The 27,896-nt window shown below is 38.9% G+C and overlaps 1 protein-coding gene across 1 annotated transcript; it reads left to right on the top strand.

Moving 5' to 3' along the window:
* Positions 1–380: 380 nt before the first annotated feature.
* LOC134531264 (chitinase-3-like protein 1) lies at positions 381–25,419 on the top strand. The gene is made up of 10 exons (XM_063366955.1): positions 381–531; positions 9,782–9,967; positions 12,078–12,310; positions 13,275–13,402; positions 15,702–15,825; positions 17,908–18,093; positions 21,441–21,557; positions 22,359–22,493; positions 23,936–24,109; positions 25,285–25,419. Exons 1-10 carry the CDS (start codon positions 381–383, stop codon positions 25,417–25,419), a joined length of 1,569 nt encoding a protein of 522 aa, XP_063223025.1.
* The last annotated feature ends 2,477 nt before the right edge of the window (positions 25,420–27,896 follow it).

The following is a 27,896-nucleotide window of genomic DNA, read 5'->3' as shown; positions in this document are numbered from 1 at the left end:
CTATTTTTTATGAAGTATATTTTGAAAATTGAACGATATAAAATGATCATGACAACAGTTTGAAATCAAGATGTTATGTTTCTGTGAAAACAGATAATCCGCAAAACTAATGTTATAAAGAATTTAATCTCATTCTGTTGAAATATTTTTATGAACGTTCAGTGGTTTCACAAGAAAATGTTCAACGATTTGTCAGTAAAACATAAACTTGTTTGAATAAATTACTTTTTTTCCTTCGAATTAATAGCTACTTTAGAAAGGCATAATCAACGTCTCTCGTTGCTAAAAGAAGCATAAACAACGAGTCATAACAAATTTTTAACGAGCGGTCAGCAAGAAAATAAGTGATTAATATTGTTGAAAATGTTTTTATTAGCCACATGTCTAACGACAAAGGAAAACAGAAGGGAATGTTCACTCCAGTAGTCCAGAAAAGCAAGTTGGCGTGGAAATCTGTGAAAGGAAATGGAAGCTTAGAGACGCGTGGCAGTGCCCACAGCTCCGCCTGGCGGCAGACAACTCGCAGCGCAGGTGAGCAGAGGCAGCTGTGGCGTCGCCAGGCGCTACGCTCTCGCCAGACTGGCAGAACAGGAGCGAGGAGGGGTGTCGACCAGGCCAGTGTTGCAGCCAGGGTTCAATTAGGGGAGGGGGTGTTCAAATAAGTGTTTCAATAAGTGCTACTCTCACCTCAGCCTATTATCAGGTTCCATATGTGACTTTTGTATTTAAAATTCTAAAACACAGTACTTGTACAGTCTTATAAATGCATACGTACATAAAATATATTATGGTCAACTAATGTACAAATTTTACTATGTAACTTTTTATTACGTATTTTCATATCATTTCATGGGTAACAGGACACCACAAACACACACACACCTCCGGCTAAGGAGCCTGAATACGAATCATAACATCGAGCTGGGCAGCAAGGTGGCAAGAAAGAAAAACAGACAGTGATGGCTAGTAAACTTTTAGAGGAAGATGGTAACAAAAATTCTCTAGGAATACAAATAAACATTGACAACTTACATGGGCACCACTGTCAGGGTGAAGGTGAATAAACGCCCTAGGAAGCAGGAAACTGGAGGAAAGAGTTGAGTTCTAAGATTGATTATAAACAATAGGTGCAAAAAAACACAAGCAATACAGAGTAAATAATTATTTGCAGAAATAAAGCTTGATCGGTACTGGCACTGGTTCCTTAATGTGTAGTTTGGTGGGGTCAATGACTAACTGACCTCTGGCGTCACGGCGGCCATCTTGGATGACATGACCTTGACCTTTGATCTCAGTAACCATCTTGAAATCAGCCATCTTGTAATCGAGCGCCCCACTCTGATTCTGGCGCAATCTAGGAACAACCGCAGAAACAAAGTTGTCGGTATCCAAGATGGCGGCTTTCAGCAGAACAGAAAAAATACAATATGGTGTTTGTGACGTCATCCAATATTGCGCCCTCCAGCAGATGACAACAAGATGGCGAACATTATTTCAGAAACGAAAAATGTGACTGTGATATCAGATCCCAGATGGCGGACGTCACGAAAATTTTCAATATGGTGACCGTAACGAAAATTGCCGCGTTCTTGGAGTGGGGTACTTGATGTCAAGATGGCTGACTTTAAGATGGTGACTGCGATCAAAGGGCAAGGCCAAAGGTCAATGTCAATATCATCCAAGATAGCCGCCGTAACTTAAGAGATCGGTCGGTCATTGACTCCACCACACAACACACCCAGGAACTCGTGCCAGTACCGGCCAAGCTATACTTGCTCACAACAGGCTTACATGAGCTTTCCTAAACTGTGGAACGATAACACTGTTAATAAGGTAGGTACAAACGAAACAAGGGATAGGTTTCTAACAGAGCTGACCAACCACAGAGGCCGCTGGAAATGACGTCCTTCGTCCGCTCCGAAAGTCATGAGCGTCTCTCGCCCGCTGTAGCCATGGCAACACTGCGTGGCAGGGCCTTGCTAGAGGCGTCATCTGTCACCTCGCAGAAGGATGGCAGACGGGACGTTCCGGCGGTTCTGAGGGCGAGTGGGTGGCGTAGCAGCGAATATCGTAATAGTACAATATGGGAAACACTGGCCAATTAGCATTGGTGAAGCGCGAGACATTGCTCTTTGTAGCTATTTTCCACTCCACGCCGCTAGACGACACTAGGGTAACAAATCTAGCGCACTTTAAAAAAAAACCTATTGTACAAAAAACGTAGGCGCACTTCACGCCGCCAGGTTTACTGACGTCACTCATCTCGCGTATTTCTTGCCAGTTTCCCATATTGTCCCTATTACAACATTTGGTAGCAGCCAAGGAAGGGTGGAGAAGGAGGAACACTGTGATCTCCCTGCTTCGCGACATACACATGGCCGCCTACCCGGGCATTCGGTGTGCAGAGCTTCAAAAGAAACCTCGCGATCTGAAAACTACTCAAGATGTCCGAAATATGTCTGTTGACGAAAATCAATTCATATGTGTGCTGAGAGCGGGTGAATAGTCCGTTCAAGTTTTAGTTTTTAAACTGTATTTTTACGATAGGTAAATGGATAAAACGTGTGTTTGCAGAATATTTTTTTTTAGGCATGAAACACCTGGTGCTGATCCTTGAAAGCATTCAAGGGACTTGCATTACACCTTTAACTTCATGTTAATGGTTACCGCTTGAAGCTCATATTTATCATATGCACGAAAAGAAGATTGCGCTTTTCGGGGTGGTTTCATCTCGTGGTTTCCTTTTTTAAACGTTTAGTTCTATTGCTAGTAAAATGGCTGTTTTGCTATCTTTTTATGCACAGTATCGTAAGTAGAATATGGACGTGCATGGAGTCATTATCATTAACACACCGCCATGAAAGTGTAGGGTCACCTCTTTGAGGTCAGTCCCACCTGAACCCAACACTCACTTCATAAAAATTGGTTGTCTGTAAAGTCGGTTTACGGACGATAGTTTAACGTGACAACGTCATAACAAAACATTGATGAAATGATTGCATACTTTTATTAATAAAATTGAAACATTTCTATTGAATTATCACTATTTTGTATGGATACAAAGAAGGAGTGAAATGAAATCTACAATTTAATTGATAAATTTACTTTTATTTGCACTCATTAATTCAAATATGTTTATTACTTTAACGAAGAGATTATTTTAACTATAACTTTTATACATGTTTACTATTTAACTTCTTCCAATCTGTGTTATTCTGTTAAGGATAGGACGATGATAGGAAAAGTAGGAAACGAATGGGAGTGTTTCAATTTTAATGTGCCTCGAAAAAGTCAAATCGATGGATGGTTGTTTCCAATCGAGTGGAAGAGAGATAGATGCGGCGCAAGCGTACAATGAGCGTAACAGGACTCTTTTTCGTGTGTGCAGCCGGCGTTCATCGATTTATTAACCGTTGTCTCGTCAAAAACTGTATTTACCAATGATGAATCATCACTCAAGGTAAAAATTGTTTGCCCAGATGGGGCATAACCTACATATATAAGTTAAAATAGAAAGAAAAAATAACCTAGGTCAACAAACTCTGAGGGTTGGCAGAACATTAACAACAAGATCAAATATAAGTAGGTTTTTATAGCAGAAATTACATGTTAACAAAATTAGCTCTGATTTTATGAATATCGATAATTTTCTTCCAAAAAAAATCAGGTGCAAGGTGTATTTTATAGAACAAGATAAGCAAAAAATTTAAAGGTTGTGATGACAATCACACTAAGTCAAACTAATTTTGTCATCAGCCTGATTCAAAACAATAAATGAAAAGAGTGGTAAAAAACAACAAACTAATTTAAATATATAATTTTTTGTGGTAAGGTTAAAATAGTTTGAGAGTTAAAAGTATTTTTTTCTGAAATTAAGATGGCCATAAAAAACACTTGTAAATCACTTAAGCGAAAAGTGCAGAAAAGTGCAAAAGGTGCACTATTGAAATGTAACTTTATGGGCACCCAAAAACAACAAAACTAACCATCTCATATTTTATCAAGTGCATCACACAAAGTGAAATATCCATAGAAATATCAGCATACGACACCAAAGAAACATTAAAGAAAACTATCATCACACTAAGTCAGAAACTATGACTCTGAAAAATTACTGCCCATTGTAGTAAAATAACAAACAACTACAATTCTTAGATCTCCAAACAACGCAATCCTTTCGTGACTCTCTCTTTCTATCTCTCTTTCTCCCTCTCAGTGCTGTCTATGTAGTGTCGGCATCGTTTTTCTCCCTGCTCTATCAGCTCAAAATCCCGTCTTTATATACCCTTCAATCCCTGCCGTATTCTCCAATTTCCCTTCAAATCCCCTGAGAATTCGAAGCGTCTGAAAAGAAACTGAACCCGTCTTGAACATTCTTCACTAGATGAATTAATTACACTCCGCACAGGCGAGGTTTCCGCTTTTATTCTTCTTCTTTCCTAACTCTTGACGTGTCTGGTTGGTATCCCTGTGTATTTCCTAGTGACAAAAACAAGTAAGCTCACTCCACCCATCTACATATCTACGATTTCTCCGAATGTTTATCAATTTTTTTTCTACAGCACACAGCAGCTGAACACTTTATGATTGTGATATAACATACCGTCTCGTTTTTCCCACACTATTTACACAGTGAGGTTAGTTACAAAATTTATCAGGTTAACCATTACAAATAAATATAGGGTAAGGGGTAACATAAACGATTATTTTTTCATGTGTTTCGTGACCTCAAACACGGTCACGCCTTAAAGGCCCATGGGCGCCAGTATGTTGATGTGATTTCTATCGTGTGTCCGCGTCACTGCGTCATGCACAGGGGCTTAATACGATGCGAACTCCGAGATCACAGTGTGCTCCGTGCCACTTGGTGACGACTCGGTGCTCACGAATGCGCGTCCTACCGGGAGGGGGAGGGGGATCGAACAGGCGACCCTCGCCGCATTAGCGCGAGGCCCTAGCGGTCACGACCACCCAGGTGCGTTACCGTCGCTAATACTGCGCGTAAAGGTGGAGAGGTTTGTGATGAGCAAGCTAGCGTCGCACTTAGCGCCCCCGCGCTTAAGTACTCGTGCGCGCAGCTAGCCGACCCCCAGCAACAACCATGTGTTTAAATCCCGGGGGGCCATGGGGAACCCGGGCCCCCTCTGAAATTAAGCAGCCCCTCACTGAAGGGTCCCACTTTCGCTTTCAAAATTGTGACTGTGAAACGGGTTTGATGTCAAAACTACTTTTTTTTTATGTATAACTATGTATATTTTAAATTTTTCTGCTTATTGCATGCGTATGGACCAAAACATGGGCAGTATGCAACATACAAACACCCTACCCAGATATGAATTGTGTCCTTTTAAAACCCACGCGCAAAACTATCGGGCCGTGCCGCCCCTTGCGAAATTCCGTGGCCTCCCCCACCTCCTTGCAAATTCTACAGATTTGCGCCCCTCGGCAACAACTTAGATCACTAACCCACCAACTATGACCTACCTCACCGATGCTTGAGAGAACTGACACGACAACATCTTTCACTCTTCCAACCTGATCTACTCCAAAGAATTGTACACAAGGTGCGTAGCTCACACAAAACACATATTCTCGTTTGTTCACTGACTGAAAATATTTCTCGTCGTCAGAAACGAATACGTTTTGTGAACCGAACAGTGAAACATAAGAACAAACTCTTATGATCCGTAGAGTCAAGAAACTTATAAATTTTGTATAAATATCCAATTTTATAAATAGGTAGTTATTATTGTTTTTCATCTTGTGAGGGATGGTATAGAGGCAAACAATAAAAATACAAGTAAGCGAGAATTTTTCAAAAAGCCTATATAAATAGGTGCGAAATAATTGGGGGTTTAGTTTCTTTGCTAGTTTAGTTAATGACAATGACGAAACCGCTGACTAACGAAAATTGAAATTATTCTCAATAAGTTAAATTGCACTAAATAAACTAATGCTCCACTCAAATGTTGATTTGTCAGTAAATGAGTTGTGTTATCATATATTGATTTTTTATTACTATTCACAGTGAATTCTAAGTATACATTCTACATGCGCTGTATTGCTGGGACAATATTTGTAGCGTTATTTATTGAAATATATTAGCGAGTAACAATTTCCTTATGGAAAATCTTTTATCCAAATTTAGACTCGTGTGTACGATCTAATAGTTCCATATTTCTTGATTGACTTAAACCATTACTTTAGTAATAAGAAAATTATAGTTTTCGATTCCGGTATCTAACATTCTGGTTAATATTTTCCACGTGAACTCCTAAATATGTATGTCCTATGCAGTATAATTATCTTTTAAATCTATCAAAAAATTGTTATAAACACTTATTATTAACAGCTTCCAAAACTTTTTATTTGAACAGCAAAATTAATTGCAGATGCCAACTCCTCATATTTTATATCAAACTACAATCATATCTGAAGTATTTTTTAATGATAAGGAATACTTCCTACCTCAGGATTATTTGTGCCAAATAAAAATATATCTTATTCGGGTCATTTGGTACACAATAGCTTTCAAAACTTAAGACTCGCGAGATAAACTCAAATTTGAAGTTGTATGTTTTTTTTCGGTGCATGCTTAAAATGTAGATAACAATTCATATTTAGTTCAGTGGATCAAGTAGCCCTCCCTCTCAACAGAAAAGTTGGTCAATATGCCCGTGTTTATCGCAAAAATGCACAACACTGTCCTTGTGCTGATTTTTTTTTCTCGTTTGGATGAAGTATATAAGCCCGATATAAGCCGTTACTTCTTACAGTTTTATTAACATTTTCAAGAAATCACCATCAGGAGGAATACAGGTATCAAAAATATTTTTCATAACGTAATAAATTATTCACATTGTGAATTTAAGAAAAGAAATCTTTATTAAGTAAAGGTTTAAGAGCAAGAAGAGAAACAGATTGGAAAGGCTTGTTCAGCAGAGAAATATATATAGTTGCTGTAGTTGCTGTTGCAAAATACTTTATAAGCTAAACAAAATATAAAGTAATATTATTGTTTATTATCATAAGCACTTTATATACTTTTTATTTACTTCATAAAACTTACCTTAAAATACATAAGCATCCATTTAAAAAATATATATATGCCAAGGCCTTTTTGGTCCCTTACGTTCATACCAACATTATCTACTTAAGTTATAACAATTTGATTGCCTTTCATATTGCTTTTTTTAGTAAATGACCTTTAAAATGTATATAACAACTGTAATGATAACACTAAACTTTAACTTAATGACTTATTTCTAGCTGCCTAAGATATTTATAGCCTGAAAACGCTCACATGGATTTGTTAGCTTTTGCTGGATTTTTCTCAAAGAATAACAGAGTGTGCATTGCCACAGTATAGAATAGTTTTTATTTGGTTGCATTTATCTTAAACAAAATAAAATATTTTTGCTCTTAGCCTTTCTCTTAGTGTGTAATTTAAGAGGACAATTTTTTTTTCAGATAAAAAACGAAAATGCGCTCGTCCCTACTTGCTGACTTCCTTGTGTGTCTATCCTTGTTGGGAACGGCGTATGCAGGTAAGATAAAATGCATTGAAAACAACCAGTTTGTAAATATTTTTCCTTCATTTATTTACCAATCGCAGTTCTTTTCCCTGAAACAATCAACCTAGAGTACTTATTTAAAATTATATATTTATATAGTGAAATAAGTAAATATAAGAACTTTAGACAATACCATTTATTAAAAATTATATTATTTTTAGTTTTACGTTAACAGAAAATGAAAAAGACTACAATTATTTTCCAAAATATTCTATAATGTAATGATGTAAATAATAATTTATAGATAACATGTTCATAGATAGTTTTCGACACTAGTTTAGAGCGAGACAGCTCTTATCTCCGAGTTTACCCACTCTACAGCATCCTTATAGGAATGACCTCGGCGCACCCAGACAGTACAATTTCAGACTTTGTTGTGGTCGCATGATGCGATCCAAATATATCTGCGTCACTGGCAAACTGTAGTGATGTTTACAACTAACACAGCTGACTACCAATGAAAAGTTAAATTACTCTTAATCAGTGAAATTTTACTGATGAACACTAAAAACTGATGCTCTTCTAATTAAATGAAGTTCGTTGATCAAAAATTATGCCTAATTTGTTTCATAACTATTCACAGAGAAGTTCAAAAACCAGTCTATATGTTCTCTACTGATGACAAAATATTAAAGGGATTATCAATAATTTAATTTTAGTGAGCAATATTTCCCTGATGAAATTCTTTTAGCCAACCTTTGGATGCAATTGGTCCCGCACGCCACATATGTGCTTTATAAATGTCGGAATGTTAAAATTTATATTAGTCACCTCCGTAAACATGATTTTCTGCCATGCGTCAGTATGAACATACCTACCAGGACGCGTTTGCTTCCGCGCTGAATTACTATGATTGGTGTGCCGTCAGCAGACACGTGCCTGAAAGAAACTCTAATAGTCACGAAGCACAGACTATGCGAAGGTGTTTTAACTCTTAGCTAGTCTCGAAATTTTTTTGTGAAAAATACATGCCCCTACAAATCAGCCTTAAATCCCTGGTTTTCTTCAATTAGATTCAGTATATAATATAGAACTTAATTTAGCATTGCCTACATTTTGGTTCAGTGGCTACAACTACTATGATCCCAGGTTCGATTCTAGGTTCAGTACAGTGATTTTTCACCTGTGGAAATAGTTCTTCTGGGTTCAGCACTGGGTGTTGTGTTGTCCTGCCACCTACAAGCTGCAGACGGCAATGACGATCAATTGCAGTATCATCTCGCCTAGTGCGGAAAGAAGGTCATGGCATGACTGCAGGGTCCAAACCACCATCCGGGCCGATAGTGGGCAAAATACATTATGCGTGCAGAAGACGGGATATTTAGAGTACAGGCTGTGTGTGCAGAATACACTCTATGTGTAGAGAGAGTGCAGTCTATGTGTAGATAGTACAGGTTGTTAGAAGAGTGCAGGCTGTGTGCAGAGAACAGGGTGTGCTTGCAGAGTACAGGTTGTGAGTAGAGTACAGGCTATGTGTAGAGAGTACAGGCTGTGTATGCAGAGTGTACACAATGTGGAGATATAGCTCAGGTTGTGTGTGCAGAGTACAGGCTATATGTAGAGAGAGTACAGGCTATGTGTAGAGAGTACAGGCTGTGTATGCAGAGTGTACACAATGTGGAGATATAGCTCAGGTTGTGTGTGCAGAGTACACACTATATGTAGAGAGAGTACAGGCTATGTGTAGAGAGTACAGGCTGTGTATGCAGAGTGTACACAATGTGGAGATATAGCTCAGGTTGTGTGTGCAGAGTACAGGCTATATGTAGAGAGAGTACAGGCTATGTGTAGAGAGTACAGGCTGTGTATGCAGAGTGTACACAATGTGGAGATATAGCTCAGGTTGTGTGTGCAGAGTACACACTATATGTAGAGAGAGTACAGGCTATGTGTAGAGAGTACAGGCTGTGTATGCAGAGTGTACACAATGTGGAGATATAGCTCAGGTTGTGTGTGCAGAGTACACACTATATGTAGAGAGAGTACAGGCTATGTGTAGAGAGTACAGGCTGTGTATGCAGAGTATACACAATGTGGAGATAGAGCTCAGGTTGTGTGTGCAGAGTACAGGCTATATGTATAGAGTACAGGCTGTGTATGCAGAGTATACACAATGTGGAGATAGAGCTCAGGTTGTGTGTGCAGAGTACACACTATGTGTAGAGAGTACAGGCTGTGTCCTGAGAACAGGGTGTGTGTGTGTGCAGAGTACAGGGTGGTCTGCTACTACGAGAGCTGGGCCGTGTACCGCCCCGGGAACGGCAAGTACGACGTTGAGGACATCGACCCCACGCTCTGCACGCACCTGCTCTACACTTTCGTCGGCCTGGGCGACCACAACAACGTAGAGGTGCTGGACGCTTGGAATGACCTGCCCGACGACTACGGCCTGAGTGAGTGTAATGCTTCTCGTTGATGTGTGGCATCATATTCAACGTTCTTTTTTCTCACATTATGTGCGATATTAACACCCATATTGACTTGATAACTTAGTAAATTACGGGAAAGTATAAATTAATAAACAAAAGATACAGAAAAATATGTAATATACCTAGTAGATTACATAATTTGAAAATGTGCTAGTTTTGGTGTGACGAAAATTAGTTAGATTAAGAGAACATGAAAAAAAATTGTAAGTTCCTCTAATATGTGCTACCGAAGTTTCACGAGGGAGCGACAAACTTTAGTGAACTTAGGAACTTTTCAGGCCTTATAATTAGAGACCTGAAAAATTCGCAGATTCATTTCGCGATAGGACAGAGTCCAAATACCTTTGACATTATTTTGCTTCAGTGATTGGGCCACAGTTTATCTGAAGGAATCTGGGCCAATGAAAAATCTTTAACAGAAGAATTAGCGAATCACTATCATCCCAGTGAACAGGTGTTCAGAGTCGGTAACCAATGAGCAGATGTAATTTGCACGAGTGCATAGAGGATCATGGAGTCCATCCTATAGGTATTTGAAATCGCGAATTTTTCCGGTCTCTACTACTCTACTCTCCCGGTCCCGCCCGTCGCATTGAGTGTGTGCACGTAACCGTGCGACATGAAAGTATAACTGTCCCTGTTACATAAACGTACACTATTATCTTTGAAAGAAGTGTTACATAAACGTGCACTGTGATAACAATAATATGACAGAACCAAAACTAAATTATGAACGCTAAACATTATCCAGGGCCAACAATATGATGGGTTCGGGGTACCATATAATTGTTTCTGCGACAATTTAAATTTCACTAATTACAGATACTTAATGATGTTGCGGTTTTGGAGTTATATTTTACTGCGTCCGCGTAAACTAATTACTCGTATATTCTTAGTTATTTTCTCAAATAATGGATTATTCTCAATAAGTACTAATTATTAAAAAGAACCTGCGCTCAAAACGATAAAACTGTCCAAAATAGTTGGAACATTGTTTAAAGTATTCCAGATCGCACAGCACTTTGTACCTTCCAGTTTCTTTGCAATATTATGTATAATACGTAACTTGTCAAATCAACAACTTGGTATTTAATAATTCTGACAAAAGCGCGTGATTTTTGGCGTACTATTTTAAAAATAGATTGATTAATTGTTTACATGAGTTGAATTCGGCAAATATTAAGCCAATCATCGCTCTCGCCCTCCCAACAATCCAGAGAACTCAAAAGAGTCGGTCCGTGGTAACCTGGCCAAATATGACCTGGTTGTTAATACACATGTTCCACTGCCCGACTTAGTTACGCAGTTGGAATTTGCAGTAAATCTACCGGAGTTGCAACGAAGGACGCACACCATATAACCTGAGCGTTCACCGCAGGCCCAGATAACTGGAACTTCTTAGGAACTTCGTTTTTCGTTCTAAACATGGTAAACAATCATGTGGGAGGGAGAAGAGTGTTTCTGCTGTGAACCTTACAAGTTATTGAAGTTGATGCTCCAAGATGATGTATATTATTGGTTCATGTTAAATAAATCTTAGTGCACGTACATTTTGAGAATATATTGATAAATTGACGGAGAACACTGAATAATAATTGTTTGAAGGTGAAACATTTTAACAGTGTAGAAAAACTCACCTCCGCCTGGGATCGCCACAGACTAGTCTCTTACATGCAAGTGAGGCAGTAGGGAGAACGTAATGGTTCTGCCCCAGTCAGTCATGCACACGCCAATTAAAAATAATTGAAATTAATGGGCTATTGACAGATAACAGGAAGGGTCACTAATTATGATTGGGTGGCTGTGCTCTTAAAAGTGGGTCAAACCCATAGTGCTCTCCTTTCACGTCATCAATAGATGTTCAAGTTGATTAAAGAGGGTCATGTTATGTACAAGAAGGATCAAAGGAAGACGAGAACATGAGTGAAAGGAACAAAGGGAGTGGAGGCGAAAAGAAAGGCGGAAGCACCCGCTGCTGCTGAAGACATGTTGAGAGTATAATGGACTCGAGGGAAAGCCCAGTTGCAGGATTTGAAGACATGCCGTTATTACTGGTCCGTGGTTCGTGTCCCAGACGCGTTCGCGCGCTTCGTGAAGCTGGCGCACAAGAACCCGCGCGCCAAGGCGATGGTGTCCATCGGCGGCTGGAACGAGGGCTCCAGCAAGTACTCCAAGATGGCGAGCACGCAGGAGGGCCGCGCGCAGTTCGCCGACAACGCGGTCGCCTTCCTCCAGAAGCACGGCTTCGAGGGGCTGGACATCGACTGGGAGTACCCGGCTCAGCGCGGAGGCGACGGCGGCGACAAGGTGGGTGGCTCGCTGCCGGCGGTGACATAGCCCTTGTCCAGATACTGGTTAAATCGTGTGCCATACATGAATAGTCTAGTGTAAGTATCGTATATTACTGTAATTTTTAAACTACTATAACTTATAACAAATTTCCTTATCACGATTATACATATATTGGTCAAACATATAATAATAAATATATTTAACTGTATATAGCATATAAATATTATATATAACATATATAAAAATATATTGTGTTATAATGAGGCTTCTGCGCCATAAATAAGGGTTTGTTTTTACCTTATCCACTGAGTTCCTTAGAATAACTATAGTCAAGGGCGCAAATCTGTAAGATTGCCCATATATATCCATGCAGTAAGCAGAAAACTCTATAATATATAGAAAATTTCCTATAAAGCATAGTTTTGACATTTACATTTATCCACCCCGTTTAACAATTACTATTTTGCAAGCGTAAGTGAGGGGCTCCTTAATTCCAGGGGAGACCGAAATTCCCCCCCCCCCCCCCCTCTCTCTCGTAATGGTACCAACGTCCATGGATATAGTTATATAATGTGTCATCTAATATAATATACAGACAATACATCATTTTCTATAACACGGGACTGCTTATCTAGGAAGGAGAAAAATTATTTTCGATAACACCATTTTTTACAAAATTTTAAGATGGTTTTTGAGTTTTTAGCAAAATCAAAATATTATTTGCGAAAGTTTCAACTATCTATGTTATCCCGATTACTACTAGCTGAAAGCCTGATACAGACAAAACACAGAAGTCATACGAAATCACGCCGTTGTACTTTTTGAGTTCGTAACCGTAATGAGGAGGTGTCTTGGTTTAACTAACGTAAAGCTATAACGTTGTAAAACGTGAATTTGCTTGCGTGGAAGGTCAAAGAGAAGTGTGAACCTAAAGCTCTTGTAGCTTCGTTTCTAATAGTTCTGTGTACTCCGTTCGCAGGAAAACTTCCCTAAACTCCTGGAAACAGTTTACAAGAAGTTCCAGGAGCATGGCTTTTTGTTGAGTGTGGCTCTCGGAGCAGGCTCTGAAACGGTGGACACTTCGTACATCGTTCCAGAAATAGCAAAGTAAGTATTAACTCATCGTTATCTGCACATTGGCAAATATATAATCGTAAAGCCATGGCCTCATTGTTGTTTTTGCAAACCACAATATCTATCTCCAATATCTAATTTTTGTTTTAAATGCCGCTTCTGATAACCAGTAAGATTATGTCGACATTTTGTCATGTTTTCTTTGCTTTTTTTATTTTTCCAAATAATTGTAATAATAAAAATTGCCATATAATATGCCATGCAATATAATAAGGTAACGTAAAAAATCCGAGCATATGATTGAAAAATATTCTTGGTTACATAGTATTTTATATTGTTTATTTAAAATTCTAAACAAAGCTGGGTGGAGTTCAAATATGATAATATTTACATAGTTAAAATATATGCACGTTTTTGTAGTAACAGATGCAAGGAAAAACTGTAATTCTCGTGATCACAATGATACTGTGAAAATAAGGTATAGTGACCTAGTTATTTTTAACTGCCATTCGTCCCTTGAATTGAAATGTGGCTATTGACGAGAATTTGACTATAATATAGTGGTTTAATGATTGTGTTTTTACAAATTACCTCACACAATACCCATTATATAGAGTGTTGGAGAATGGCGGGACGTAAATTTAATGGATGACAGAGAATACCAAAACAAGCAATTTTTTTTTGTTTTGTTTAATAACAAGGAGCTAACAGTAGCGTGGAAATTTGAATTTGACGGGCTTCAGGGTTCTACTTCACTGGCCTAGAAGACGTGCGATCGTAGCGCAGGGGCATTCAAATGCTCCGTGGGAGCAAGCGACGAACATAAGTGCAAGTTTGAAGTTATCCATGCGCACTAACCAGATATCTGGTGTACAATACCCTTAATGGTAGGGAACTCCCAGTTTCAGTTAGTAACTGGTTAATCAGTCAGTCTTCCTATTCAGTACAATTATGTTGTGAACGCACCCTTGCTAAGTACGCACTGCTCCTGCTGCAAGATTTTTTGACGTCACAACATATATGTACTCGCTCGTTACAGTGATGGTCGGTCTAACTTCGTTGTGTGAAAAAATACCGTCAGATCTGAACCACTGATAACTACGAGAGAACGAGACTAATAATGAGTCAACAATTGTTGAGCCCACAATCGATAGATCATGTCTGTACGTGTTTGTCGCGCAATAATTTTTTGCCTGTGACGTCATCGTACCAGTGTAGGTGCATGCGCGTGATTGTTACGAATTAGCTTTGTGTGAAGTTATAAATTGTTGTAGCGTGGAAACGCGTTTAGAGCTAAGACATTGATTCGGGTGTCATTGTGAAGAACTTACGGAGCATCACTAGGACCCACAGTGAGGCAAACAATTATTCACCTCTATGCAAGTAAAAATCGGAATAAAATTTAAAATTACACAATTATCAAAGATGTCGTATCATATAGCTCGTAAATATGCTCGCGTCTAAAGGAATACAAAAATCCTAAAAAGTCTAGTGCCAAGCGATTGCAAGAACTACGACAGCGTTGAAAATTAAATGAAAAAAGAGAGTGATAATTATTTTAAGTATTAATACGAAACACTTGTTATGATTTCTCTGTTTTTTGTTGTTTTTTTTTTTTTTTTTTGCCTGTAATGCTATTGACGAGATAAATAATTCCCCTGGCGCTGGAAAACTATGGATCCTAACCTTAAACGTGTCGAATGTAAAGCCTGCCGTGTTACTGATGTTTGTCAGCTCTGTAATCGCAGCAGTAAACACAGCGCTAATTTACCAAAGCCAAGCACGCAAACGTACCAACGACCAACCATTCAGACTGCTGGTTCCTGCAGCGTCCCGACCAACTGTAACTGCGCTGCGATCACTCGTCCTCTCGGCCACTGGGGGGTCTAATGAAGCCCGCCAGACTCAGACCTGCGCGCACCTGTTCGCGCCCGTAACTCTGCGGGGTTTCATTTCCATAACGTCGGGTATGTTCCTAAACAAACGCCCCGCAATTTCTGTACATTCTGTATAAGAACTTAATTCTATGTTTCAATAAATGTATTTGTTGAAAAAATAAAACTAAACAATTTGACGCTGAAAACGTAGCACACACAAAAAAAAAAAATCACCAGCTTAAATTTGTTGCCCCAAACCTGTTGATAAACGATTTTTGAGCAATCATTTTTAGTAACCAAAAAAATATTTAGCAGGGAATTTTGTGACGGCTACGAGACCATGTGTGCATTGTTTTTTGGCAAGGCGTAACAAATCGAGACCCAGTCTCTCAAAGTTGTCCCCGCGGGACGTGTGAGGAAGTTGATGGCACGGTGGTCCGCTCGCCTGTGTGCAGGAACGTGGACTTCATGAACCTGATGACGTACGACTTCCACGGGGACTGGGACTCGGAGACGGGCGAGGACGCGCCTCTGTACCCGCACTCGTCCGAGTGGGACGACGAGCGGGAGCTGAACGTCGTGAGTGCTGACCCAGCTCATTCGGGGGGCTTTCAGCCAGCATGACGTCGTGGCGGCCATCTTGGATCCGCCATCTTGGTTTAGTCAGATAATATCACTGCCACCGCCATACTGGTTTCATTTTCACCCGCTAGAGTGCAGTAATGTTTACTAGCAGACAGTCAACCATTGTTATGTCCGCCATCTTGGCCACCATATTGAAAATCTATCATTATTAACCTATAAATTCGGGAAAAATTCCAAAAATCATCCAAAAAAATTACAGACATTTTCTTCGGAAATGTTTATTAAAAAATTTTGTATGGAATTCCCGAGATCTGTAGGTCTAAGTGTAGGTCTTAAAAAAAGTAGTCCCGATTTTTCCAGTTTAAAGACCAAAGAACAGTAGTTGCGTTGAAGGCGAAGGGTGCGCCGATGTATTGGTTGACATTTCAATCGCCATCTTCAGGTTAAGTCTTCTACTGTAAATCAGGACGTCGATGAGCCCTTAACTTTCGACGTGGCTACGCAGACAATGCCCGTGGAAGCATGTGGTACTCACGGCACTCTTAATTTCATCGCGACGAAAGAAAAAAAAACGATGCTCATTAATATTACCCTAGATTGCGTGACTGAGTAAAACTTAGTATTTGCTTTACAAACAATATCAGAAATAGATTGCTTTACATTATGCGTCTTCACTAAGAATATTGTTATGACATAAATACAATTTTAAAATAATCAAAGGTATGGTTAGCTTTAAAAACTGTGTACGAAAGATAAAAAAACTTAAAAATACCGAACATTAGTAAATGTTACTCACTCGTGTCAATATTAATTTACCAACGGCTTACTTTTATGTATATGTGTCTGTGAAAGTAATAAGTGAAAGAAAGTGAAAGTAATTTTATTAATTTCAACATGAATGATAATCCTAGCCAATTAAATAAAAATTCAAAATTTATCAATAACACTTTGAAGCTAACTTGAGAGAAAAATGCACCAGTTTCTTTTATTAATTGGTTTTTATTTTAGTATTGATATTTTCTGAACTTTCCAAACAGGCAATACTGGAAAAATAAAGATAAGAACAATGCCTTTGAGAAAAAAAATAGCCTACTGATAGGGATGTAAAATTTATAAAAAAAAAAATCTTTAACATGAATTTCCCTTCACCGAAAACTCAAAAGTCACCAAATTTGGGGACAACGCTGAGGGGGATGGCTTCCCTTCATCTTGGATGTTGAACATCTCTTCACAGCTTAATTTTAGAATGTAGTTAGTTTTTTAATCATTTTTTGAATTAGGACATGGATAATATTGATATTGTTTTTTTATGCATCACGTTTAGTTGCAATTAGTTTTGTCAAGCTTGTCAACATGATCAAAACTGACCAGTTTTACACGAGAAACAATGTATGGGATACCGTATTTTGTACATTTTTTTTGTGGGGAAAGCTAACGAAAGGAAACCAAACTTCCTAAGATGGAGGAAGTGCCCAGTTACAGCAGACTGTGACGCGGATGTGTAGGTACTGAACGGGGATCCACACATAAGTTGTAAACACACAACTTAGAACATTCATAATTTATAATTCTCGAAAAAAAATCCACATAACTTAGAACTGACAAAGTTAGAACGATCATAACTTAGAAACACGTAACTCAGGAACACATAACGCCGACACACACAACTTAAAAACATCGTAACTTAGAAAATCATAACTTATAAAAACACACAACTTATAAAAATGTCGTTACTTAGAAACACATATCTCGCCGAACCACACAATTTATAAACATCTTAACTCAGAAACATCGCAGCTTAGAATCATCTGAACTCAGAATCAGTAGCGGATCCAGAAGGGGGGGGGCGAGGGGGGGCTAAGGGGCTCAAGCCCCCTCCAAAAGCATCTGGGTCCACTATTGTTTCAGTGCTTGCCTTGATAAAGCCTAGCCTCAACAGGAGTCAAGCCCCTCCCGAACCAAAATACTGGATCCGCCACTGCGAGTCAGAATCGCCATGGAATTAGAAACATGATAATTTATAAATACGCGTTGTGTTTACCCAAGTTGTGTGCGCGTGTGTGTGCGACCCTGCAGGACGCGAGCGTGAGGAACTACCTGAAGCTGGGCGCGCCGGCGGACAAGATCAACCTGGGGCTGGGGCTGTACGGCCGCTCGTTCACGCTGCAGGACCCCGAGCACCACGGCATCGGCGCGCAGGTGTCCGGCTCGGGCAGTCCCGGCCAGTACACGGAGGAGGCCGGCATGCTGGGCTACAACGAGGTGACGTGCGCCGCGCACAGGCTTCTACTGGGTCGAACTCATTTCACGTTCCTTGGCCGTCGAAATAACGTGACGAATTTGATGAATTATAAAATGCCGTGGTAAAAATTAATAATATTTTTTTTGAAAGAAATTCAAACCATTTCTTGAAGTAGCTAGTGGTAGGCCTATTGCAGTTAAACCTACAAAAGTTTCATTCTCTCGATAAATTAAATTCTCCTTATTTGTCCTACAACCCAAAAACGTTAAAAATGTAACTTTGGCAGCTAATTATGCAAAAGGTATGCGCTGGCTGAATATATTTTTTTCATTTCGTGAAAGTTAAACAATTGAAAAAGTCTAAAAGTTGATCTGTGATTAATATAAATATAAAATCATGACCTGAAATGGGAGGCAACCCCTTAACTGTAGTTAACTGTAGTCTACATTATATCTTCATTTCATTTATAATATCTTATATTTTAAATATTTTTAGTAGCTTTTATGCTTAAGTTTTATTACATTATTTATGTACTTTCTAGTAATTTGTTTATTTAGATTGCATTGTATTTGTAAGTTTTGTTTTCATTTTCTTGGCTATAATTGGTATTAAGTATTATAACTTAGATTTTTTTTAAATATATTTATGGTGTTAGTTGTAATACAATACAGCTCGCCACATAAATTTAAACAAAATAAAATTTTCCACAAAACTGTCAAGTGCGGCGGAACTGCCAAATCAGTCGAATGTAGGTCATTCATTGGTGATGAGAAATTACCGTTGAGAAAAACAAAAAAAAAAATGACGTGGTCAGATGAATGGTCTTCCTCAGAGGTGATCCGGGTTCGATCCTCGGCGTCACGCGGCCGTGTCTGGTGGGTTTCCTCTGGATGATAGGCTACCCGTTTCCCTCACCCATCCACGCCATCCATGCTCCATCGTGATCTCACAGAGAGCAGCATCCACGTCGCGATGCGTGAGTGCTAGTTCTCTGAACCTGCTGACTGCTCCCACCGCCCCTACGATCGAACCCCGAGTTTTCTTTATCTCGTGTTCTCTGTGTACGAGCACCTGGTCGGTGTCAAAGTGGTTCCGCGCCCACTACAGTCTTTGAGCTCCCACGGAGTTAGGCCTATGAAGTATGGCGTTAAACTCTATAAGCAAGCATGTAATAATTTGTTCCGAAATTCACCATACTGGGGTATAGGTATTTGGAATTTTAAAAAAAATTACGTGTGTTGTGTAAGAAGCCTAAATGCTGATACCAAATGTAGCGGCGCCAAATTTAAGGGCACCATTCTGCGATTTCTGACAACACTGGTTTTTTCAACTGGAAGGAACGAGATAACGTAGGAGTTGGGATATGGTATGGGGAGGGGTTCGGGGTTGGTTTTGGGCTGTGAGTTCGTGATTCTCGTCCTTGGCATTTAAGTAATGCCGTTTATTCGCTAAAAACTGTTCTACCCTGCACATGTACGGGTCGATGGGTGCTGCTACACTTGCAGGGACTCGAACACAGGACCTCGGTCGCGACTACCCGCCGCCCGGCGCACGACTAGGTGAGACTCGTGGTCTGCTGGACTCGGAAACAACCATCCTTGCAGCTTGCTGACCTCACACTGTGAGCTCTACTGAACACGCGGCACCAGAACTGCTTGTCAGCTCGACGCTTGAGCTAGGTGCGGGGCGAGAGACAATGCACTGCAAGATGGCGGTTATCTGCGGCGGGAGAGGTCTGCACATGGGTGCTGCATCGACAACTTCACTCACTCCGCCGCCTCCACAGACTTATAAATCCTCTGGTCTTAAATTCTAACTATTTCCCAAGAACCCAAAGTATATCTCCCAAGTTTATTATTGAAAATATTAAACCAATTGTTTACATTGCTATTTACTAACAAATTTTCTAATGTTAATTACCGTAAAGTGTTTTAAGAGGTTATTACTTGCGTTCAGGTTTCATGCCATTGATTTATTCACTATTAGTTTGATCAAATAAATGATGGGTATTTTTATACTAAAATTAGTGTAAACCAATGATTTTCTTCTCAAATGTCAAAAACTTTATCGTGAATTCGACTTCTTATTTTTGTTATAAGCTCTGCGAACTGCCATGTACCAGAATATATTCTCAAAAGCTACAATTCTGTACACGCAATCATACTACGAATGTTAATATGGGGATAACAGTAAGATAAGATAGAGGCCATATAAGTGTTTCTGAAACACAGAGAATTGTTATAAATTATGCATATTCATGTTGCCGATACTGTAATGAAGCTAGGTGACTGCTATCATGTAGATATATTTATTAGAGAATAATTATGCAGTTCTCTCTCTTTCTCTCTCTTTCTCTCTCTCTGTTTCTCTGTGTGATCAGTATGTAAGTAGACACGGTCCGAAACAAAGTATATACCGCATCTGACATCGGGTTTATAATATAATTAAACTAATAAATGGTTTTATATTCGTGAAGCAAAAAGCTATGTATGTGACCGGTCTTTGGATTTTCTGTAGGGGTTTTTTGTAACAAATTTTTGATCTAAAAATCTATAAATGTAAAATAATAATTTACTTTACTAATGTAATGATTTCGAAAGAAGTTATGTGATTTCATGTTTAACTTTACTAATTCTTTTTTTGTAGGTATATTTTAGAGCAAATGTTGGCTTGTTTATTTTTGTATACTTTATATGTTTTTAAGTCTCAAACGCTCTGCAATCACATACGTCTAGAAATGCCAGAAATAAAAACAGTAGTTTCATTCTTCGTCGCTCCACTAGAGCGGCGGGACCTTGAGGAATATCGGGTTCTCGTCGCTAAGTCGCAGTCAGCCGGGGTGTCGGGGTGTACCCCGCGATCCTCGCCCCAAGAACGCGACACGTCGGCGACCCTCAGCCTGCGTCATCCCTTGTGGGGCGGTCCTGTAGGAGGGGCTCCCCCTCCCCCTCCCACACACACACACACACACACATAAAATACCATAGTTGAACAAAAATATATATGATAATCTACTCCAGTCCGCACCTGACCTGTTAAATCTGTCAATTTTTTTGTTAGCGGAAATGTATTATTTTACATATTTGTTCTTGTGTACTCTGTATAAGTTTTTGGAATTATAATGCTGTTTAAAATTAAATGAAAATCTATTTTATAACGTTTTTAAGACGTTAGAAACTCCTTAAAATAGTATTTGAGCTGTTATTCTTTCCTTCAAAATTTAGGGCTCTTCATTTAATGGGGAGGGGGAAAGGTATCCCATACCATCCTAAACACTCCAGTCGTCGCCCCTCCCCCCCCCCCCAGCCCCAATATACTAAGCCTGTGTGCGCCACTGCCTGAGACCACTGTTGTTGCCTGTCCGCAGATCTGCGAGCTGAAGGACAAGTGGACCGTCGTGTGGAACAAGGACCAGAAAGTGCCATACGCCTTCAGCGGCAACCAGTGGGTCGGGTACGACAACGTGCAGTCCATACAACTCAAGGTACGACAACGTGCAGTCCATACAACTCAAGGTACGACAACGTGCTGTCCATACAACTCAAGTTACGACAACGCGTAGTCCATACAGCTCAAGGTACGACAACGTGTGGTCCATACAGCTCAAGGTACGACAACGTGCTGTCCATACAACTCAAGGTAGTTCTAAGGAAGAATCACTCAAGTAGCACTTTCAAATCATTAAATTACCATCTGGCAAGTCGATGTAACTATAGTGACTTGCTTTAATTCGTCAATTGCGTAAAAAGGTTTACACTTTTAAAGATTGATTTCAAAACCGCTTAAGATTATCGTCAACACATCGTGAGTATAGATACCCACAATGTTTGTTTACCCAATTAAGTATTTTATTTTTTAAAGAAATCGCAAGTCTAAAGATGAATAATGATGTTATTAACTAACATATTTACTACAACTACATTGATGATTAATTATAGCTTTGAATTTTAAAAAATTACTAACCATGTAACCTGTATTAGCCTGTATTTCCTACGCATTGCCCTTGAATAGGCCACAGCCAACTCACAAGCATAAGAAAAGCTTTTTGTTGACGGATATACATGCCAAACATAGGTCATATGCTTTAAAACTCCCGCAATTTTTTTTTTTTTTTTTTTAGCTGTTGTTGACTAATAGATGCATTTTTTTGTTAAAAGAAAATGTTTTATGTGAATTTTTAACTAACAATTGTCGGTCAAATTACATATTTTTTGGTAAACAATAGTGGTTAGAAAATTTTCCTCCGCAACGCACGATAATAACGGCTTCCCTCGCATGTTCGCAGAGTCAGTACGTGAAAGACAAGAACCTCGGAGGCGCGATGGTGTGGGCCGTGGACACGGATGACTTCAAGAACGTGTGTGGCGAAGGCAAGAACTCCTTGCTGCAAGCCATCAACGACATTCTGAAAGGGGCTACGGTAAGAAATACTACCTGAACACTTCACCGAGCTAGTTAATAAGGCGCAGTTTCAATGTTTTTTTGACGCAGTTGTTTTTTTTAAAGATTGTAAATTGCTTTTCGTTACGAGAATCAATGGTCAAGCACTGCCAGTTCTTGGATTCAGATTACGAACAGAAGTTTTGTTCGGTATTGGTGACGTTACAGAATAAAAGCAACTCTATTTGACCAAGATAAGATAAACGAATTGCTGGAAATTATTAAACTTTTAACAATGAGGAAACCAATAACTCATCACTTAACGATACTTACATAGGCAGAGAAAAATTTTAACGATGACGAGAAACATGTAAGTTATTAACCCGGACAAGAATTGAACCAAGGAGACCTGTCCACTAGACAAAACAACGAGGCCCGATTACAAAAATTTAACATTCCGAGGGGTCAATTAGAATCATAAACAAAGCAATCACCATCACCTCTTTCCCTGATACAATGCCATTTTAGATTTTATCAGAAAAATCTCAGCTGGAGGACAGAAAAATTTGCGGTTTCATTTGGGGATAGGCTAAAACTGACAAACTTATACTAATGTACTACAGCTGATATTGGCTTTCAGTTAATCTAAAGAACTCTGGGCCAGTAAGAAACCTTCGACCAGAGAAGTGTCAAATGAAAAGCTTCCTAGCTGAAAAGTCTCACAAGCGAGCAGACAATGGTCATGCGGCATTTGCCCGGAATGTGCAACCATGAACTTTTACAGCCCCTGTCTAAAGCATTTGAAAAGTATCATTACAAATAGTAATTTGGTGAGGATCAATAATGTGTTATCTTGTTTGATTGAAATGTATTTAGCAGTATAGTTGTCTTTCTATTCTAACATGGCCTGGTGGATTGGCGACCACTTACTTCCCTACACCTTCAATGTTTTTTTTAACCTAACTATAAACTAAGTATATTTTGAGGGGTCTGGGTTAGGGAATACTCAAGTGGGTCTCGGGACGAAGCCAATAACTTACGCCTTATTACGCTGGGTTTCAACCATGCAAGAAATTCGGCATGAATCATGTGCTTTAATTGGGGATTGGCCAGCCATGGCAGCGATTGATGCCATAACTACCCTACCTTAACTCCAGACTATAACTAATCAAGTTAGGCTCAGGTAAAACCTCCATAGATACAGGGAAAACCCTGGGCACGTTCATACAGGGTGCAATACACCATGCATTAAGCAAGCAGGTTAATTACAGGACAAAGAAGAATGGTCTAGGAAGAAAAGTTAATACGGGGGAAAAGAGACAACCATGCAAGGGGCGGGAACTTGGCACATTGCTGTCCGCTTTTGGTTTGGGCATTAGGCCTCCTGGACTTTAGGGGGGGGGGGGCGAATGCTGTACACCTGTACACCCGGTGTGTTTCCCTCGAGCGCGCTGAGGCAGTGACGTCGTGGTGCTGCCGCAGCCCCCTGCCGAGCAGCCCGCCACGTCAGCGCCCAAGACGACGAAGCCCCCGAGGCCGACCAGCGCGACGGCGCAAGGGTCGACGGGACAGCGGCCCACGCAGACGTCAGCGGCGCCTGCCCCCGCCGGCATCTGCGACCACGCCGGCTACGTCAGGGACCCTTCCAACTGCCAGGTGAGCTCCCACCCCCAGCATGCTGCACGCAGGTATCAGATGTGGAGAGAATACAGAGGGACAGCGCGGTTCAGGCTGAGTTGATATGCTCTCGCTGTTTGGTGGCTCGAAATCAAACATATTTAGGATTCCATCACCCTTATCCTTTGTGCATGACCGTGCTGATTTACAGCCACGCACGTGCATTATTATTTTTCGACTAACTTTACTGACTGAAATAATTCTTGTCCCTCGTGGGACACAGGGTAATCACAAAGCATCTCCACCTCGTTCTGTTTTCAGGCAACCTCTTCACCTTTCTCCAGGTCTTGCCTTCTTCCATTTCTTCCATGTGTACAGATGTTTACTACGTTTGTTTGTACATCCCTATCCTCCTTTTACCCTACGAATTCCAATCCAGTGTGTCTCTCTCTCTCTCTCTCAAAGGCTATATTTCCCTTCCTCAGAGTATGCCTGATCCATTTCCATTTTCGCCGCTCTATCTGTATGGCCGATTCTGTTTCTCCCATCCTTCTCCATAGTTCATTGTTGGAGATTACTTCTGGCCAATAGGTGTTGAGAATCTTTCGTATGCAGTGGTTAACAAAAGTCTGCAACTTGAAGGTAATTAGACCTATATGACAAAAGACTTGACATTGCTTCGGAAGATGCGGAGTTCGTTTGTAATATAGATTCTTCCACACTGTATAGAGTCCAACAAAAACGTTATTTTTCTTTTTGAATGCATTGCGAGACATCGTGTGCAGCTCTTCCATCTTTAACAACTACATTGCCCAATAAATGAAGCCATCCACATTGGCCTCTCCTATTGGCCTCCTTATCCATCAATATGCCTTCACTTTCAAATCTCGTTCTATCTCCTTCAAGTCTTCCAGAGTATATAACTGCAGTTTTAGTACTTTTGTTATAGTCTGATATTAATAACAGACTCCTGCATGTAAATTATTTCACTTAAGCGACTGCAGGTAGTGTAATAGTTTTAATTTATCACCGATTTTTGAGTGTACATAAAGTATCCGAAGCTAGATTGCTCCTGTGGTTTTCTTTTTCTTTCGAACCATGAAATGAAACGGTAAATGTGTACTGCGAGCTGCGACTTATATTAAAAAAAAGCCCCTGCGGCGTGGTGCGAGATGTTATCGCCAGGTGTGACTCGTCGAACTGTTGGCCGGCAGGTGTTTTACGAGTGCGTGTCGTCGGGCTCCGGCTACGTGAGCTACCGATACGAGTGCCCCGAGGGCACGTACTTCGACACCAGCATCGGCCAGTGTAACTTCGCCGCCCAGGTCGCCTGCCCGGCCAGCGGATAGCCGGAGTCGCTCCCGGGACCCCGGCGCTAGCGGCGCTGCCTTCTTTCGTTTGTTTATGTATTATTTATTTATTTATTTACGTCATTCTCTTGGGATTGCTCTGCATGGTTATCACTTAAAACACATAACCACAGATAATTTTGTGACCCAAAAATAAGGAAAATCAAACTTACATGAAACGATAACAGCAATTCAATGACTACTCTGGAATTTAATTTTTCACTTTAAAGATGTGTAAACTTTATAAACTTATATAGGTATATATGTTTTTTAAAAAATGTTTAGAACTGGCCAGTGACAGGCAAAATATGTAAGAAATACAATTTTTTTTAATTTTTTTTTAATATTTAATAACTAGAAAGTTTTTAAGTGTATAATGAAATAAGCTAAAATACATCATCATGTGATACACTGTACGTTAATGATTGCCTTTTCACAGACTTTGTAATTTTGTAATAATAAAAAATTGTAATTAAAACTATGTGTTTCTTTAATCTTTTACGAACCACCAGTCATTTCCGGCTCCTTTGAGAGTTAATTAAGAAAACATTTTGATAATACACAAAACTATTCTTAAAATTAAAAAAAAAAAATAAGTGCTTCACCAGCTGAAAACATGCATTATTTGTTTTAACGTTAACAGTTATTTTATTAAGTATTTGAAGCCAATTATTTTTATAATAAATTATTAAACTAATCAACGTTTATGCAGTAGGCTCCAAATACGTCCACGCAACAGTGCTATAGATGTTTCTTAGATATATTTTGAAATGATGCTTCATGATTTGCTGATATAACAGTCTATCCCATGAAAGAGTGCAAGTTTTTAACAGATTTCGTGTAAGCTTACGCTGTCATTCAACACAAATTATTCCATTAAAAAAAATCCCTTTCGGCACAGCCTACAGGCGTAAGTAGATTTCGAAGTATCTATTCCTTTTGGAAATGTTTTGAATACTTATAAATTAATGTGAATAGCATCCTATAATGTTCTCCGATATTATAAAAATAATGGATTAAACATTTTCTTGTAGGCCTATTCCATGCAGCGAAATTATTTTGAATGGTTTAACTCAATGAATCCATAATTTAATACCTTAACGAACTTCAAATTATTACTACTAAGGCAGTTATACAATTATTTTTGACCATAAAACACTATTATTCATCCCTTGCACTAAAACGTGGTCGTATAAAAATTTTTGGACCAAGGTTTAAGATAATATTAGGATGGTTAAATAAATAAATAGGAACGAATTTTATACTAAGGAAGTTTTTTTTTTAATTTCAACCCTTGTTTTACGGTAATAGTTGGTTTCATCGAAAATTGGTTCAGCCAAAGGTTTTAGATAAAGTTTAGGAGTTTTACAATAAATTATAACGGATTTAATTGTATATCTATTTAAAATTTAATTACATTTTAGTCTTTCTACCCTTATGCTTCCACCCCTTGCAATAACGGTTTGTTACCTAAAGTTTACTTTAGACAAAAGTTTTAACCAATATTTACACAATCAAACAAATATAAAATTTGATTAGATGGTAGGAAAGTTTCATTTATTTTCTTAATTCAACCCCAAATTTTTTTCAACTCCTTGCAGTAATGTTTGAAATATCAAAAAAAAATCAGAAAAAGTTTTAGATAAAAATCATAAGGTTACAAACAATTTGAACAGTTTTTATTGTTTAATTTGATGTGTATTAATTATAATTATGGCCAAATTATCTCTAATTTCGTGTTTTGGTAAGCAGTATCTTGGATAAGAAACTAAAACAAAGGTATTACATTCAACTGTAAAAAATAATTTACATTCAGAAATGTGACTGTTTTTAAGAATGTACTAAAATATCATATGAGTATGTCGTAAAATATCCTAATTTTTAAACATACTCATATGACACTTTATACTAAATTATATTTTGAATTTTAACCCCACTTTATCCACCCTTTGTAGCAATGGTTAGTTGTATAAAAATTTATTTCAGACAAGAATTTTACATAGTATTCATAAGTTTTAAAAACAATTTGAATGGATTTGATAGTGTGTCTACTAAGGGAGTTATGTTTTATTTTTTCATTCAACCCGTTTTGATTCCACCCCTTGCATTAATGGTTGGTCGTATAAGAAATTATTTCAGACGAAAGTTGTAGATAATAATTTATGGTTTTACAACAAATCAGAACGTATTTAACAGTGTACTTTGTACGGAATTTATGAATTTTTGGTAAGTTCTACCTCTTTTTTTAACCCCTGCAACAATGGCTCATCTTATCAAAAATTGTCTCAGACAAAAGTTTTAGATAAAAATTATAAAATTTACAAACAATATTAACTGATTCGATGGCATTATTATTGAATTTGTTATGAATTTATTTTTTGTATTTTAATCCCTCTTTAGCCATACTTTGCAGCAATGGTTGGGCATATCGAAAATTGTTTTAGACAGAAGTTTTAGATATCATTTTAAAGGTTTAC

Source organism: Bacillus rossius, chromosome 3, assembly GCF_032445375.1.
Source record: "Bacillus rossius redtenbacheri isolate Brsri chromosome 3, Brsri_v3, whole genome shotgun sequence".
NCBI lineage: Eukaryota > Metazoa > Arthropoda > Insecta > Phasmatodea > Bacillidae > Bacillus > Bacillus rossius.
This window is presented reverse-complemented; position numbering and strand designations above follow the sequence as displayed.

Coding starts and splice junctions, on each gene's coding strand:
- LOC134531264 (XM_063366955.1), top strand. CDS start 381: ATGTCTAACGACAAAGGAAAACAGAAGGGAATGTTCACTCCAGTAGTC. Junction 21,558..22,358: donor TGCAGTCCATACAACTCAAG/GTACGACAACGT, acceptor GCATGTTCGCAG/AGTCAGTACGTGAAAGACAA. Junction 22,494..23,935: donor ACATTCTGAAAGGGGCTACG/GTAAGAAATACT, acceptor GTGCTGCCGCAG/CCCCCTGCCGAGCAGCCCGC.